The sequence below is a fragment of the Trichomycterus rosablanca genome, chromosome 23 (assembly GCF_030014385.1).
Source record: "Trichomycterus rosablanca isolate fTriRos1 chromosome 23, fTriRos1.hap1, whole genome shotgun sequence".
Taxonomy (NCBI): Eukaryota; Metazoa; Chordata; class Actinopteri; order Siluriformes; family Trichomycteridae; genus Trichomycterus; species Trichomycterus rosablanca.
In genome coordinates this window covers 19,267,322-19,284,738 of record NC_086010.1, presented here as the reverse complement: position 1 = coordinate 19,284,738, position 17,417 = coordinate 19,267,322, and the positions used below count along the sequence as shown (strand labels likewise).

Here is a 17,417-nt window from a genome sequence, read left to right as displayed (position 1 = left end):
TCTTTGTCTCTTTTTCTTGTTTAACTGCTGAAGTTCCTCCCGAATGGCCGTGACCTTCCTTTATTACTTTATTACTTTAACTCCTTGTTTACATAAGAGAGCAATCTGAGGAGTGATTACTGTGGAAAAACAGGAGCAGAGGTTCCACAAGGGTCTTTGTTCACGTCTTCATCAGAACCAGACCCTTAAAACAAAGCACGCGCTCATGATCCCAAAAAATCCGCCGACTTTTGGACGTTTGTGGATCTTAAGCTGTTGTTTTATTACCAAACAGAAAATATCAGCAAACATCAAAACGTTTGATCGAAATTCGTCGCTGAAAATCTTCCGACTGTGTAAATCACATTAGCATCCGAATAAACACCAAAAATAAATAAATAAACAAAACCGGTCCGTCACTGGGAACACGGCGAGTCTCTCAGTCAGTGGTTGACTAACCTGTATATTAAATCTCCTCTGCAGCAGGTCAGTGGTAAGATCATCACAAAGACTCGATCTCTTCACAAGGGTAAAATCCACCCCCCCTACCTGATTTTCTTAGTCATAGCCGAATCCCACCAGCAAACCGAGCCTCCGCTAATTCCAGATCCTAATCCAACCAAGAAACAAATAACCATCTAAACAGGATGAACAAGATTCCTGGAACTGGAGCTCAAAAGAGCTTTTTAGCTCCACCTAAATTTCACCCGGCCGAACCGTGAGCCAGTGCTCAGTTCTGTCCAGAAATATTCACAGTAACCCTCACAGTAACCCTCACTCTGACCCTGATCAACCAATCAAACCGAACCGAACCGAACCGCTCTTATTCTAAACTCATCATGAGAAAAACGGTTCACTACAAACGACGGCTCTTCTCAGGTTGGAAGAGTTGAAAGTAAAAGAGAAAGAGGACAGACAGCAACAGTACAGGAACAATGTTAGATGCCTGACCACCCAGACTGTACAACTGTGCCACTCTTATTTTTTGGATTTTGAATCTGCAGCGGTTCCTCCAGCGCTCAGGGGTGCAAACCAACCCCCATCTGGCTGAATTGTTCGTGTGTTCCACTGAAAGCTCCCATTGTGTTCTGTGTTTAGATTCGGGTTCCAGTCGAGAAGCTGCTCGGCTTCCTCTCACCAACATCTGCTTAATATAAGCAGAGGCAGCTGCTGAACTCACTCCACCTCCACTGAGACCCTGAACACTCACTCACACTTTATTTAATCATCCTACAGTCAGTGAATGACTCCTGCTTTAATGATGGATCAGTACCGAGTGCAGTAATGTACAGTAATGTACAGTAATAATACAGTAATAATCAGTAGGTGAATGTATGAATAATGAAACACCGCCACCTGCTGGAGGAGATGCGCTAAACACTTCAGTCTGTTTACATTCCTCCATTCATCACATTTACATCACGTGGACAAAAGTATGTGGACACCCCTCCAAATTATTCAGGTTAGGTTTTACACCCACACCCACTGCTGACAAGTAGGGCACCATCACAAGGGCATAATGATAATAATAATAATAATAATAACATTAATAATAATTAACAATAATAATAATAATAATAATAATAATAATAATAATAAATAATCAAATAATAATAATAATAATTAATAATAATAATCAATAATAATTAATAATAATAATCAATAATAATTAAAAGCAATAATAATAATAAAATAACATTTATAATGCATTAATAATACAACAATAATACAATAATACATTACTACTACTAATAATAATTAATTAAAAATAATACAGAATAATTTCACATTAATAATAATTAAAGTAATAATAATAACTAGTAATACTAAAAACAATAATAATTATAAAAAAATAATGATTTACATTTTAATATAAATAAATAATAATATTAATAACAATACGAATAGTAATAATTAATAATGTAGGTATTTAAAAAACTCATTCTAACTCATATAAAAAAATTAACCCACCTACCCAGCCGGGTGCTAATGCGACACAGTTTGCCGGTTTGAGGGAGGGAAGGTTGGACTGGGTTTCTCACACAGAGCATAGCGTGACACCAACCAGCAGCAGAAAACGAGCAGCGGATGATTAAACGCTGGAAAAAATAATAAATTAATAAATTTACTAAATAATTTGGGAAAAAAAGAATTTCGATTATTATCATCAGTACAAAAGAAAAGAAAGATTTATTGTGGATGGTTCTGATCTGCGTACCTGCGTCCCTTCCTGACGGGATCGTCCTGTGTGTCTGGGCTTGGGACCTGCACTGAGAGCGCACTGACAAGTGCAGCTCCCGATCGCCCGACCGGCCGGTAGTACCACTGAGATCTGAGCTCTGGATCCAGATTATTAGAGATTATGGGGCAAAGTTACAAAGCTTCAGTGTTTTAGTAAGAACGTAGAAATTCAGGTGTAATTACAGGAAACTATAAGTGGCGCATTAGCTCAGCCGAAGCTAAACATCAAAGCGCCGCGTGACACGTAGAGAATCATTAAACAGTTCAGAAGTGGCGTCGCGTGAATCCGCCGAAGGAACACGAGGTATTTTTAGCTGAACCCGGTGAGACTCGCCTCAGCCGACGGCGTCACGTTCGTCTCCGGTGCCAAAGTAAAGCCTGGCGTAGGAGGGCAGACGTTACATGTGGCTAATCTGAAACTTCAGCTCGGCGCCCACAAGCAGCTCCCGAGCGGCTCCGAGTCCAAACCGGCCGGTAAACAGAGCCAAAATATAAAGACGCATTTATTTATTTGTAACCAGGAATAACATGCGGGGCTGCGGTCAGAAATGCAACCACAGCAGGAACATTAATGCAGCTATAAATGATTTCTATACAGCAACACACACACACACACAAACACACACACACCCACACACATACACACAAACACACACACCCACACACATACACACACATATACATACACACATATACACACTCATACACACATATATTCATATTCATACACACATACACACACAATACAATACACACATATATGCATACTCATACACACACATATACACACACACACACATATACACACTCATACACACACATATACACACTCATACACACACATATACACACACACACACACACATATACACACTCATACACACACATATACACACTCATACACACACATATACACTCTCATACACAGTTATACACACACATATACACATATATGCATACACACACACACATATACACACACACACACATATACACACTCATACACACACATATACACACTCATACACACACATATACACACTCATACACACACATATACACTCTCATACACAGTTATACACACACATATACACATATATGCATACACACACACACATATACACATATATGCATACACACACACACATATACACACACACACACATATACACACTCATACACACACATATACACACTCATACACACACATATACACACACACACACATATACACACACACACATATACACACTCATACACACACATATACACACACACACACATATACACACTCATACACACACATATACACACTCATACACACACATATACACACACACACACATATACACACTCATACACACACATATACACTCTCATACACACAGTTATACACACACATACACACATATATGCATACTCATACACACACATATACACACACACACACATATACACACACACACACACACACATATACACACTCATACACACACATATACACACTCATACACACACATATACACACACACACACACATATACACACACATACACACATATATGCATACTCATACACACACATATACACACACACACATATACACACACACACACACACACATATACACACTCATACACACACATATACACACTCATACACACACATATACACTCTTATACACACAGTTATACACACACATATACACAGACACACACACATATACACATACACAACTGAAATCTATTATTAATGTTATTATTAAGAACTAAATTGTTAATATTATCTTATTTATATCATCAAATGTAAATAATTAAATAATAATAATTATTATTATTAATAAAATAAAGTCACATGCGCAAAAATTTTACCTCATTAAAATATTTTAATAGAATCCTCCATAAAAATGCTCATAATAAAAACACACACTGATCGTTACCGTTCCAGATCAAACATTCAGAGTTATTTTCCAGTACAATATTTACATTAGCGATTACATATAATACTGAACTCCTCGTTTCCAGAAAAGTTGGGACAGTTGGGACAGTCTCTTCACTGATCAACATCAATCTAGTTTGTAAATAGAAACACTTTTAGAATTGACGCCTGCGAGACGCTTCAAAATATTCGGACGGAGGCAGAATAAGAGTGAAAAGTCGACACCAGGCCTCATTTCGTTTGTGCTACACAGACACAGAGTGCGTGTGCTTGAGCGGCCTGCCTGCAGTCCAGATCTGATCAGATCTGTTACAAGGATCGAATTCTAAACAAGTTTCTATTTACCAACTACACTGAAGCTGATCAGTGAAACATTATAAACCTTTTCTTTCTACTTTTTGCGTCTCACAAAGCGTCCCAACTTTTTTGGAACTGAGGGTTTAGGCTCCTGCGCTGCAGGTTTATATTCATAACTGTCATTTACATCTCAGATATAAAAGAAATAAAAATAGCAGCTGATAGATGTTATAAAAATACACAAACATCGACAACAGACATAAATGAGAACAAAACCTTTCAAACGTACCATAAACAATGTGCCACAGTCGGGATTCCCATACAACCCAAACCCCAAACATCACCACGCTCGGCTCCCTGTACCGTCGGCTAACACACACTGAACCTCGACTCCAACTTACATCCATGAACCTGCTCATGAACCCCAGCAACCTGACCCCCCCCCCCCCCAAATAAATGAGCAAAATGTTACCCGATTCAGCTTACATGATAACGAACCACACACACACACACACACACACACACACACACACACACCCAGCTCTAAAAGCTCCAGCGTTTGGATGGATGAGGAGCTCAGTATGACGCTCAGATGATGGCGAAGACGCGGAAAGCTTTCGCTCCATCAGGATTGTACAAGCTGCAAAAGAGAACAAAAAAAATTTAAACACCCTTTAATAAGAAGTGTATTAATTATTAATAACACAAACCAGGTTCCAAAAAAGATTGGACAGCAAGTAAAATTGAAATAAAAATAAATACAGACATTCATTCATTTATTTAATGTCAGTTTCACCAGCTTTTTATCCTATTTAGGGCCGCGATGGGTCTGATTTAATGAGTGAAAGGCAGGAAACACCCCGGACCGGTTGCCAGTCCATCCCAGGGCACACACACACACACACACACACATACAGGGCAATTTCTAGTAGCTCCAATTGGCCTGACTGTACATCTTTGGAGGTAGGCACAGGGAGAACATGCAAACTGTACACAGAAAGGACTGCTCAGGGAATGGAACCCAGGACCTTCTTGTTGTGAGGTGACAGCACCACCCACTGTGACGGACAACATGACCTACCTACCTACCTACCTACCTACCTACCTACCTACCTACATACCTATTTACCTACATACCTACCAACCTACCTACCTACCCATTTAACCTACCTACCAACCTACCAACCTACCTACCTACCTGCCTACCTATTTACCTACCAACCTACCTACCCATTTAACCTACCTACCAACCTACCTACCTCCCTACATACCTATTTACCTACATACCTACCAACCTACCTACCCTACCCATTTAACCTACCTACCAACCTACCAACCTCCCTACATACCTATTTACCTACATACCTACCTACCTACCTACCTACCTACCTACCTACCTACCTACCTACCTACCTACCTACCTACCTACCCATTTAACCTACCTACCAACCTACCAACCTACCTACCTCCCTACATACCTATTTACCTACATACCTACCAACCTACCTACCAACCTACCTACCTACCTACCTACCTACCTACCTACCTACCAACCTACCTACCTCCCTACATACCTATTTACCTACATACCTACCAACCTACCTACCTACCCATTTAACCTACCTACCTACCTACCTACCTACCTACCTACCTACCTACCTACCTACCTACCTAACTACCTACCCATTTAACCTACCTACCAACCTACCAACCTACCTACCTACCTACCTACCTACCTACCTACCAACCTCGCTACATACCTACCTACCAACCTACCAACCTACCTACCTCCTATCTATCTACCAACCTACCTACCTACCCATTTAACCTACCTACCAACCTACCTACCTACCTACCTACCTACCTACCTACCTACCTACCTACCTATTTACCTACCTACCAATCTACCAACATACCTCCCTACCTACCAACCTATCTATTCAACTACCTACCAAGCTACCTACCTATTTACCTACCTACCTAAAACTGCCACACTGGATTCCTTCCCTCCTATTTCTATCCGGACTTGGGACCTGCACTAAGAGACACAGATAAGTGCACCTCAGTGTGGATCACTTGGACATGGAAACTTTACTAGATGTGGAATGTAAAATCTCAGTTGCACTGTCTGACTCCTGTCCTCATTATGGCAGTATACGGACGGCAGTATTGACCTGCTGTATGTAAATGAGTTTTCGGGCGGAGCCCGGTGGTGTTCGGGTACCTCTCGGAGGAGACGTGGTTCTGATGGGAGCCGTGGAAGTGCATCCTGGTTTCCAGCGGCATCACGTCCACGTAACCGCCGGCTTCGTCCTTTATCACACCGGCGTGAACCGCGGCTCTGCAGACGCTCGAGTCCTGAAAGAAATAAAAATACACAAATAAATAAATATAATATTATTATAATTATAAACATACAAATAAAATATAAAACACTGATTTGGTTGACTGTATTAACAGTTTAGGGAAGGCCTTAACATGAAAGAAACTCCAGCGTCCTGCACAGAGTCCAATCAACAGCTCTGGAATAAATCGGAACATCAACTGATCGATCAGTACAACGCTGTCATATTTTGGGCACAAATCCCCACAGTCATACTCTGAATCCTCCTCAAAAGATCAAGCTCATGCTCAGGTGTCTGAAGACTCAGACGTTCACATGCACACGTTCTGTGACTGAATGTTGCAGGTACTCACATCCGAGTAGGTCCGGGTTCCGATGACCCTGGAGATCTGAGACGGTTCCTGCAGGCAGGCGTGAGGGCAGTAGATCCTGAAACACAAACATCACCCGTCACTGACCGTCCACTGACCGACTCTTTTAAAACACCACATGGCCAAAAATATGCGGACGCTTGATCATGAGTCTGTTGGACAGCCTGTTACAAAACCACAGGCATCGACAGGTTCTGGCAACCCCACTCCCTTCAGTCAGAGAAGGATTTTACTGGACCAGAAGGTCCTGACCTGTCGCTCAGACTTTCCAATTCATCTCAAGGAGGTCAGAGCTGTGTGCAGGCCACTCCAGTTCCTCCAGACCCTATCAAACCCGGTCTTTATGAACGGGCGTGGCCGAAACCCCTGACCTCCAGATTAAAAAGGCCATGTGGTGCGTCAAAGGTACAGGAGCAGAAATCCACGAAGCAGGAGGTTCAATACCTGGGACAGTGTCTGAGCCGGCTTTCGTACGGGCACAGAGAAGCCACGGTGGTGTCACATGTAACGACTTTCACTGAAACACATAATTACAGAAATACATTTATAATTTTATTTATTTTGAGAAACAATAAACGATATTTTCTGTACAGACGTACCGTCCACTCGGGACACACTGAAGGCGTTGGCACTGTAGTATTTCCTGTAAACACGCACACACACACACACACACACACACACACAGAGGTTAGATTACAGGACTATCCGAATGAAAGCTGGAATATTTTGTGCTGTGCTGCGCTGTTACCCCACAGACTGGATTCCGTTTTTGTAGGATCTGATGAAGAAAGCTTTCCGCCCCTCTCTGCTCACGTCCAGCCACCCGCCGTCGTTATCGATCACCCCATAATGGATCGCCGCTCTGCAGACGCTCGAATGCTAGAAAAAAAATCAAGAATTATTATTTTATAATAATCTGTCCCTTTGTATGAACTGCTTCGTTCTGGTCTGGGCTGCGAACCCATGTTCCTGTGAGGCACCCTCACTACCAGCCTCACCGTCCTGTCACCCACAACCACAGAGTGGTTTCCTCCCATCTCTCATCATGCTAGTAGGTGGATTGAATGATCTAAACTTGCCCTAGTGAGTGAGTGAGATTGTGATCTGTAAATGAAGTGAAAAAGCATTCGGGAGATTTTGGAGTGTGTCTGTGGGAATTTGTACTGATGTTTGGCTCGCAAGTGACATTCCAATTCATCGCATTAGTGTTATTCTGGCTCTGATTACAGACCTCATTTTGTGCACAGTGGTGCAGTCATGCAGGAATAGGAAAGGGCCTTCCCTAAACTGTTGAATGCATGCTCACCATGTCGTAGTAAACAGTTCCGATCACTCTGGCCGCGCTGTCCAAACATCCGGCCGGACATTCGTACCTGCACACAGAGGGAACGGAGTGAAGGGACATCAACAACAGGATTGTTTTATTTCTGCATTTTCCTCCCAGTTTAGTCATAGCCAGTTCCTCTTCCTCTGCTGGAGACCCCTCCGGACACGCCCTCCCTCCAACGTGACTCCTCCTTATGCGCCAGTACTTTGGTGGATCGGTGCGTGAGGTCGGTCTCGCTCACGGAGAGTCACGCACTGATCTCCACGTTCCTCCACTTCTGTACAGGCGCCTCGGCCTACTAACCAGGGTCAAACTTGAGCGGAATATCCTGCTGTGCCATGTGGGCGTCTTAACTGGCCAGCAGAGGTCGCACTTACACTACAAACGAGGAACCCTATTTCAGACATCGTCCCTCCCTCTACAGACACTCTGCCAACCATTGTGCCAATTAGTGCATTTTTAGAGGATGCACATATTATCTAGACTGTCTGTAGTACCACCAAGTACCAGCAGAGGTGCCAGAGGAACAGCCCCCCGCGCTAAAACACAACGTTACCATGAAATATGTGGTCACTAACACGCCCGTGCGCTCACTCCCTCGTACCGGTTGTGTTTTTGTGACGGTTCGTTCGTACCTGTTGCACGTCGTTCCTTTACAGCGATCCCGCAGCTTCGTGTCGCAGGAAACAAGCTGAGCTGCAATAAAACAACAATAATGAATAAAGACTTCAGCGTGAATTCCTCACATCTCCATTTCTCCTGAACAGCAGTCTGAGGAATTCCAGCCGAGGCAAAGTTCATCTGCTCGTGTTTCAGGAAAACCAGAAACCTTCAGCTCACCACAATCAAACACTCAGCCAGGAGGTCTTCATTAAAATAAAACTAAACCCACATTCCTGAGTCCCAGCAGCTGGAGTAACAAAAAAAACAAACCCAAAAACGTACAAGTGCAGAGAGACGTGAGCTGTAACAGATCCACGCCTGCTGAACCTCACCAACCTCAGCAAAATGTACCGAAATATCATGAGCTGGTGAGGTGGTGAGGTGGTGAGGTGTTCGTCTCCAGCTCTCTCCAGATACACACCAAATATAAAAGACTAAATACTGCCCAAACGAGGGGTCAAAGTGTCCAAGCGAGGGTTCAGTCTTCCCACCGAGGGTTCAATCCACCCAAACGAGTGTTCCTTCTGCCCAAGCAAGGGTTCAGTCTGCCGAAATGAGGGTTCAAACTGCCCAAATGAGGGTTTAATCTACCCAAGTAAAAGATCAATCTGCCCAAACAAGGGTTCCTTCTGGCCAAGCCAGGGGTCAACCTGCCCAAACGAGGGTTTAAACTCCCCAAGCGAGGGTTAAATCCGCCCAAGTGAGGGTTAAACCTGCCTAGGTGAAGGTTTAATCTGCTCAAACAGGGGTTCGATCCGCCCAAGCAAGGGGTCAATCTGCCCAAGTGAGAGTTCAATTCTGCCCAATCAAGGGGTCAGTCAGTTTGACCTAGTGAGGGTTCAATCCACCCAAACGAGGGTTCCTTCTGGCCAAGTGAGGGTTAAATCTTCCCAAGCAAAGGTTTAATCCACCCAAGCGAGGGTACAATCCGCCTAAACGAGGGTTCAATCCACCCAAGCGAGGGTTCCTTCTGCCCAAACAAGGGTTCAATCTGCCAAAATGAGGGTTCAATCTGCCCACCAAGGCTTCAATCTGCCCACCGAGGGTTCAATCTGCCCACCGAGGGTTCAATCTGCCCACCTAGGCTTCAATCTAGGCTTCAACCTGCCCAAACGAGGGTTTAAACTCCCCAAGCGAGGGTTAAATCTGCCTAAGTGAAGGTTTAATCTGCTCAAACAGGGGTTCAATTCTGCCCAATCAAGGGTTCATTCTGCCCAAGCGAGGTTTCAATCTCTTCAAGCGAGGCTCAAATCCACCCAAGTGAGGGTTCCTCCTGCCCAAACAAGGGTTCAATCCTCCCAAGCGAGGGTCCATTCTGCTCAAACGAGGGGTCAAAACTGCCCAAACGAGGGTTAAAACTCCCCAAGCAAGGGTTTAAACCACCCAGATGAGGGTTCAATCTGCTTCAATAAGGGTTTAATCCACCCAAACGAGAGATCAATCTTCACAAGCAAGGGTTCATTATGCCCAGACGAGGGGTCATTCTGCATCATCTGACCAAGGATGAGTTTATCTGCTCAAAAATATGAAAATCTGCCCCTAAACCCAAAGTTTTACTGTACGCTCATGTCAACACAACTGTTGTAAACTGTGCTTTTTATGACGGCAGCAGCTTGTTTGTTTACAATACTTTCCTCCATCTAAATATAAAATTTCTCAGCATCTTCGGTGTCTAAACTGGTTCTGGCGACCCCTACAGGTTACTAACAGAAGAACATATTTACACTCACACATCTGTTCGGTGCTGACGACGGTCTCGCTGTAAGCGTGAGGCTGCGGGTCGGGGCGACGGGTCGTGAGCACAGCTTCGGGTTCAACCTGGTTGTCCCGCTCCGTCTCCACGTGGTACCGATAACCATCGTCTGCCAATCACAACAGAATGTAGAGTTGCATGATGGGTAGAATACCACGGTCGTGGCGGTAGTGTTCGTGTAATCGTACCTTTGTAGCAGAGATTCTCTCGGCATCCTCCTCCGTAACTGGGCGGGCAGGCGGAGCACGGCGTGCCGTGTTTGTACGGAGCGTTCCCCCACCAGTTCCCCCTGCACAGACCACACGTACCAGTCTAAACCCACGTCCCAGCACGTAAATACACGTTTAGAAATGTTCAGTGCGCTTACTTTGGGGAGTAATTGCAGACCAGATACACCGCCTTGGTCCAGATTTGTCCCCAAACGTTCATGTTGTAGCACATGTTCACGGCACAGCCGATCCGACTACTGGTGGCCCAAACCAGCTGGAAATGATCATCGATGTAAAGAAATTACGTTAAAGGTGCCGTATAGAAGTTTTTAATAGTTTTTATTATTTAATAAAGAACTATCGAAAATAAAGACATTAGGAACCGGGGGGACGACAGAACCCCCATATTTAATACATCGTGCTCATTTTCATGCATTCTTCACAAAACAAAAACCACAGGTGGGTTCTTGCTGGCAGGGTTGCCAGGTGCCAGCTCACCCAAAGCGGCATCGCAAGCATGGCAAATCAGAATGACGTTAAGATCAAACAAAAATGATGATGACCCGAACGATCCCTAAAACTCCGAACCCACAGTGAAGTACGGTGGTGGGAGCATCACGAAGAAAACACAACTGAGCAAATGTGGATGTTTCAGCGATACAACATGTCCAAACATGAAGCTACAAGATCTATATGATTTAAGATATTTACAATAATTATAGAGATAAATAATTTAGGGATGTACCTGTGTATAGTGGGTACACACTGGACCGGAACACCTGAACGGGCAGTACGGGTTACACTCCTGAGGATACGGGAAGGTGAAATCCTTCACTTCGTCGTACCACGCCTGAACATGTGACGTAGGAGGGCGGTACCTACAAAACACCAACAGTTACTGTAGAACACAACAGTCCCTCTATAAGGTAAGAAAGAAGCCAACAGCCCCACACCACTCACCGTCCCCAGTGAACCCCGAGGTTCTGACCGATGTGGTTGAGCAGACCTTCAGGTCCATGTTCCCACAGGCACGTTTCAGCCCACTGTTCAGCAGATCTCTCCAACTCATCATCCCAAACCTGAAACCCATACAGAACAGGTCTGAGATCAGATTTACAGAACAGGTCTGGGATCAGATTTCAAGAACAGGTTTGGGATCAGATTATAGTACAGAACAGGTCTGAGATCAGATTTACAGAACAGGTCTGAGATCAGATTATAGTACAGAACAGGTCTGAGATCAGATTTACAGAACAGGTCTGAGATCAGATTATAGTACAGAACAGGTCTGAGATCAGATTTACAGAACAGGTCTGAGATCAGATTTACAGAACAGGTTTGGGATCAGATTATAGTACAGAACAGGTCTGAGATCAGATTTACAGAACAGGTCTGAGATCAGATTATAATACAGAAAAGGTCTGAGATCAGATTTACAGAACAGGTCTGAGATCAGATTATAGTACAGAACAGGTCAGAGATCAGATTTACAGAACATATATACAGAACAGGTCTGAGATCAGATTATAGTACAGAACAGGTCTGAGATCAGATTTACAGAACAGATATACAGAACAGGTCTGAGATCAGATTATAGTACAGAACAGGTCTGAGATCAGATTATAGTACAGAACAGGTCTGAGATCAGATTTACAGAACAGATATACAGAACAGGTCTGAGATCAGATTATAGTACAGAACAGGTCTGAGATCAGATTATAGTACAGAACAGGTCTGAGATCAGATTTACAGAACAGGTCTGAGATCAGATTTACAGAACAGGTCTGAGATCAGATTTGAGGGTCTTGAGGATTTATGCACCTGTTTGATCATTTTGTAGTAGATGTTTACGTTTTTTGATCTCTAGATGTTTATTATTTGATTGTCGCTGCAGTTTCAGGTGTAAAACGTTGAAATCAGGATTTTCGGGGGTTAAAATCCGAGCTGAACTCCGGCCTGTTCTCGCTTAGCTTGCTTTTCTTTTCTTCCTGAGACGCACGGCCGCTAATTCCCTCCAGATGTGCTTACGCCCCTCCTGTCGCCCCCCGGCCTCTGGGCACGGTTCTGCTTGGCAGGTAAAGCTGGCGTCCCTCCGCTCGGCTGCTTAACCCAGAATAAAAGTTTCCCTTCAACCGACTGACCTGCTTCTTTCTTAAAAAAACGAAGAAGAAGAAAAGTGGAGCGTGGAGGCGTAATTACGTCGGGGATCGTTTACTTTCATGCGCCAGCCGGACCCGCGCCAACACGGAAAACTTGAGGTTGGAGCTGCGAGTGCTAATGCTAACGCGAACCTGATTAGCAGCCGTTCGCGCGTCACGCTTGGACGTCCTGAAACCGGAAACAATAACTCATCTCAGCGCCTGGAGAGCTCGGTCTCCGCACGCGGTCCGATCGTTCTGATTTAATAACAGCGCGGTCATTAATAACCGGACTGCTGGGTGCCGCCGCTGTAGCAGAACTCGTTAAGTTAAATTGAGCGCTAAAGCTAACGAGTCCGCGCGGTGTTCCGTACAGAGCGCGTCTGTTTCACTGTTCCGCTGAGTTTAATAATAAAAATAAAGACGTGTAGCGGGTGTATATATGTGGTATTTGGGAGAGCAGGAGTCCAGGTGCTAGTCTGGGGATAAATTGTGTTAATCATTAATGTACACCAGCTATCAGACTGACTTTTTCCCTCACTCTCTCTCCCTATTTAGTCATCTCCAATTCCCAATTGTGAATCGGCTGTAGACCACCACGTCTAGTCGGCAGCCGCTTCTTATCACCTGTTGGTGTTGGGTTCCAACAGAGAGCCGTATAGCGTACGGAGAGCCACGCTAAGCTCCATGTGACTCATCCGACCTTTGCTCCCTCAGACACGCCCACTTGCATTTGCATGAATGTTAGGTTGGTTGGAGACTAACCGCTCTACACACAACACTGAGTGGATTTGTTAGCTTTGGCGCTCAATTTAACTTAACGAATTCTGATACGACGGCGGGCAGCCAGCAGTCCAGTTATTAATGACCACGCTGGTATTAAATAATTGGAGCTTTCCCAGCAGGATCTGCAGGAGACGAGTTGTGGTTTCCAGGTCACGATTACGCCGAGCATCTGGGACGTGAGATGGAGCTTAGAGCAGCTCTCCGTACGCTATACGGCTCTCTGTGGGAACCCGAAACAAACAGGTGATAAGAAGTGGCCACAGATTGAACAGATTGGACGTGTGTAGTGATCCAGCTCTCCTTAACCAGATCAAGGGTCGTGCAAGCAGCACTGGATATGACTAAATTAAAAGATAAATGAAGGAAGATCCAACAGTAAATGATTTCAGGTGCTCAGGGTTTGTAACGCACTCTGAGGCCTCAGAACTGAAAGGTTTGAGTCTCTGTACGATTGAAATGTAGAATTTTGATGAATTAGGTTAGAATTCTCCCCCCCGGCTGTAAAGCGTCTCTGTTTTTAAAACCCTCCCGGCAGGAAGCGCCGGCGTAACTCCGTAAACCCGGTGACTCCATTAAAAACAACAACAACGAGGCCTCTCACACACTCGAGCGCTGCTGCTGTTTATTTCATTTAACACCTCATTTACATCCACTGTTTTTCTCATCTGGTCCCGTTCCAGGAAAAGTCCAAATTCCCATGAAACCGCAGGGGCTCGACACGGTAAACCCGGGGGGGGGGGGGGACGAGACACGATAAACTCGGGGGGCAGAGACACGATAAACTCGGGGGGCAGAGACATGATAAACTCGGGGGGGGGGACGAGACACGATAAACTCGGGGGGCAGAGACACGATAAACTCGGGGGGCAGAGACACGATAAACTCGGGGGGGGGGGACGAGACACGATAAACTCGGGGGGCAGAGACACGATAAACTCGGGGGGGGGGGGGGACGAGACACAAACTCGGGGGGGGGGGCGAGACACGATAAACTCGGGGGACAGAGACACGATAAACTCGGGGGGGGCAGAGACACGATAAACTCGGGGGGGGGGGCGAGACATGATAAACTCGGGGGGCAGAGACACGATAAACTCGGGGGGGGCAGAGACACGATAAACTCGGGGGGGGGGCGAGACATGATAAACTCGGGGGGCAGAGACACGATAAACTCGGGGGGCAGAGACACGATAAACTCGGGGGGCAGAGACACGATAAACTCGGGGGGCAGAGACATGATAAACTCGGGAGGCAGAGACACGATAAACTCGGGGGGGGGCAGAGACACGATAAACTCGGGGGGGGGGGCAGAGACACGATAAACTCGGGGGGCAGAGACACGATAAACTCGGGGGGGGGGACGAGACACGATAAACTCGGGGGGCAGAGACACGATAAACTCGGGGGGCAGAGACATGATAAACTCGGGGGGCAGAGACATGATAAACTCGGGGGGGGGCGAGACATGATAAACTCGGGGGGCAGAGACACGATAAACTCGGGGGGCAGAGACATGATAAACTCGGGGGGCAGAGACACGATAAACTCGGGGGGGGGCAGAGACACGATAAACTCGGGGGGGGGGCAGAGACACGATAAATTCGGGGGACAGAGACACGATAAACTCGGGGGGGGCAGAGACACGATAAACTCGGGGGGGGGGCAGAGACACGATAAACTCGGGGGGGGGGCAGAGACACAATAAACTCGGGGGGGGGGCAGAGACACGATAAACTCGGGGGGGGGGCAGAGACACAATAAACTCGGGGGGGGGCAGAGACACGATAAATTCGGGGGCAGAGACACGATAAATTCGGGGGCAGAGACACGATAAACTCAGACACGACAAGAGAAAAAAATAATCAGACAAAATCAAACAAAATAAATAAATAAACAAACACAAACAAATAAAAATCTGTCTAGACGTGCTTCACCATCCTGAAAGATTCCCGGTTGATATGAGAATTGTAACATGACTGCAGGGATTCGTTTCCAGAAAAGGGCACTCCCCAAAACCGGTCATCGTGTCGGCACCCAAGCAGGGGGTTAAAGCGAGATTCGTGAATCAGTGCGAGAGGTTCTCGGGCTCGTTTGGAACCCGGTAGTGAACGTTCTAACTGAGAACATGTGACATGCATAAATAGGCTTACTGTTGGATCTAGTTCTCCTACTTTTTTTGCATGGCACAGTGGCTTGTACCCACCGTGACCCTGACCAGGATAAAGTGAAACTTTGTGCTTCATTAGTCTTAGGACACATTCAATCTTATTGAAGAGCCACGAAGCTACAACCAGCACGTCCAGGATCAGGAAACGTGGGGTTGCCAGGTATAATGTAAACCCGCCAGCGTCGTTCTGTGCTTCTAATTTAAAGTGGAATGAAACAATAGTTTGGTGAAACAGTGAGATTCAGTACCAGCTTAAGTACCAGTACCAGCTTTAGTACCAGTACCAGAATTAGTACCAGTACAGTGTGAGTGCTGTCCGTACCATGTACTCCATGTTGGATGCGTGGGGGTACACTTGCCCCCGGAGTTTGTTGTGCAGCTCGAGGATGGCCTGTTTATCGATGGCGCTGATGGCCCTCCTCCCCCGTGGCTTGGCCCCGCCCTCCTCGCCATACTTCTCCAGAATGGAACCCAAGTGTGTGGAGTTGAAGAGAGTCATGGCGAAGGCGCTCTGAGACAAGAAGACGAGAGCGAGTCCTCTCACCCATCCACCGCTCATGGTGACCCGAAACGCTGCAGGACGACCAATCAGAGTCTGGGGGACAGAGGGGTGTGAGGTCAGAACCACCGGGGCCCCAAAACCAAAAATACTCGCAGGAATCAAGAGGAATACAAACTCTGGAACAAAAGTAAGTGGACACCCCCTTATTATTATTATTTTAAAATTATATATCAGTTATATGTAAATCATTTATCTAATGATCAATTAATCAGTTATAAATATAATAAAACATAACCTTCCAACCTCTGGCAATTTTGTGTATTTGTGTTATTTTTTATTATTATTATTATTATATTTTGTAATTATTATAATTATTATTATATCTTATTAACATTAATGTTTGAATATTTTGTATTTATTATTATTATTATTTGCATTTATCATTATTAATATATTTTATTATTATTATTATGTTTTATTAACATTATTATTATTATTATTATATGTTTTGATTATTATATTTTATTATTATTATTATTATATTTTATTATTATTATTGTTATATTTTATTAACATTATTTTTGGAATTATTTGTATTATTTTGATGTTTATTTATTATTGTGATAATATTATTTGAATTTTATATTTATTATTATTATTATTTGTACTGTTTTTTATTATGTTTATATTTTTTTATTATTA

At 44.6% G+C, this 17,417-nt stretch overlaps 1 protein-coding gene across 1 annotated transcript; it reads right to left on the bottom strand.

Moving 5' to 3' along the window:
- Positions 1 to 5,005: 5,005 nt before the first annotated feature.
- On the bottom strand, positions 5,006 to 16,772 carry crispld1a (cysteine-rich secretory protein LCCL domain containing 1a). The gene is made up of 14 exons (XM_062985572.1): positions 16,536 to 16,772; positions 12,083 to 12,201; positions 11,868 to 12,000; positions 11,281 to 11,396; positions 11,102 to 11,202; positions 10,891 to 11,022; positions 9,133 to 9,193; positions 8,477 to 8,543; positions 7,919 to 8,049; positions 7,770 to 7,813; positions 7,615 to 7,687; positions 7,153 to 7,228; positions 6,680 to 6,813; positions 5,006 to 5,095 (listed from the first exon to the last, which is right to left on the bottom strand). The coding sequence occupies exons 1-14, from the start codon at positions 16,770 to 16,772 to the stop codon at positions 5,044 to 5,046; spliced, it is 1,476 nt and encodes a 491-aa protein (XP_062841642.1). The 3' UTR covers positions 5,006 to 5,043.
- Between the last annotated feature and the right edge of the window lie 645 nt (positions 16,773 to 17,417).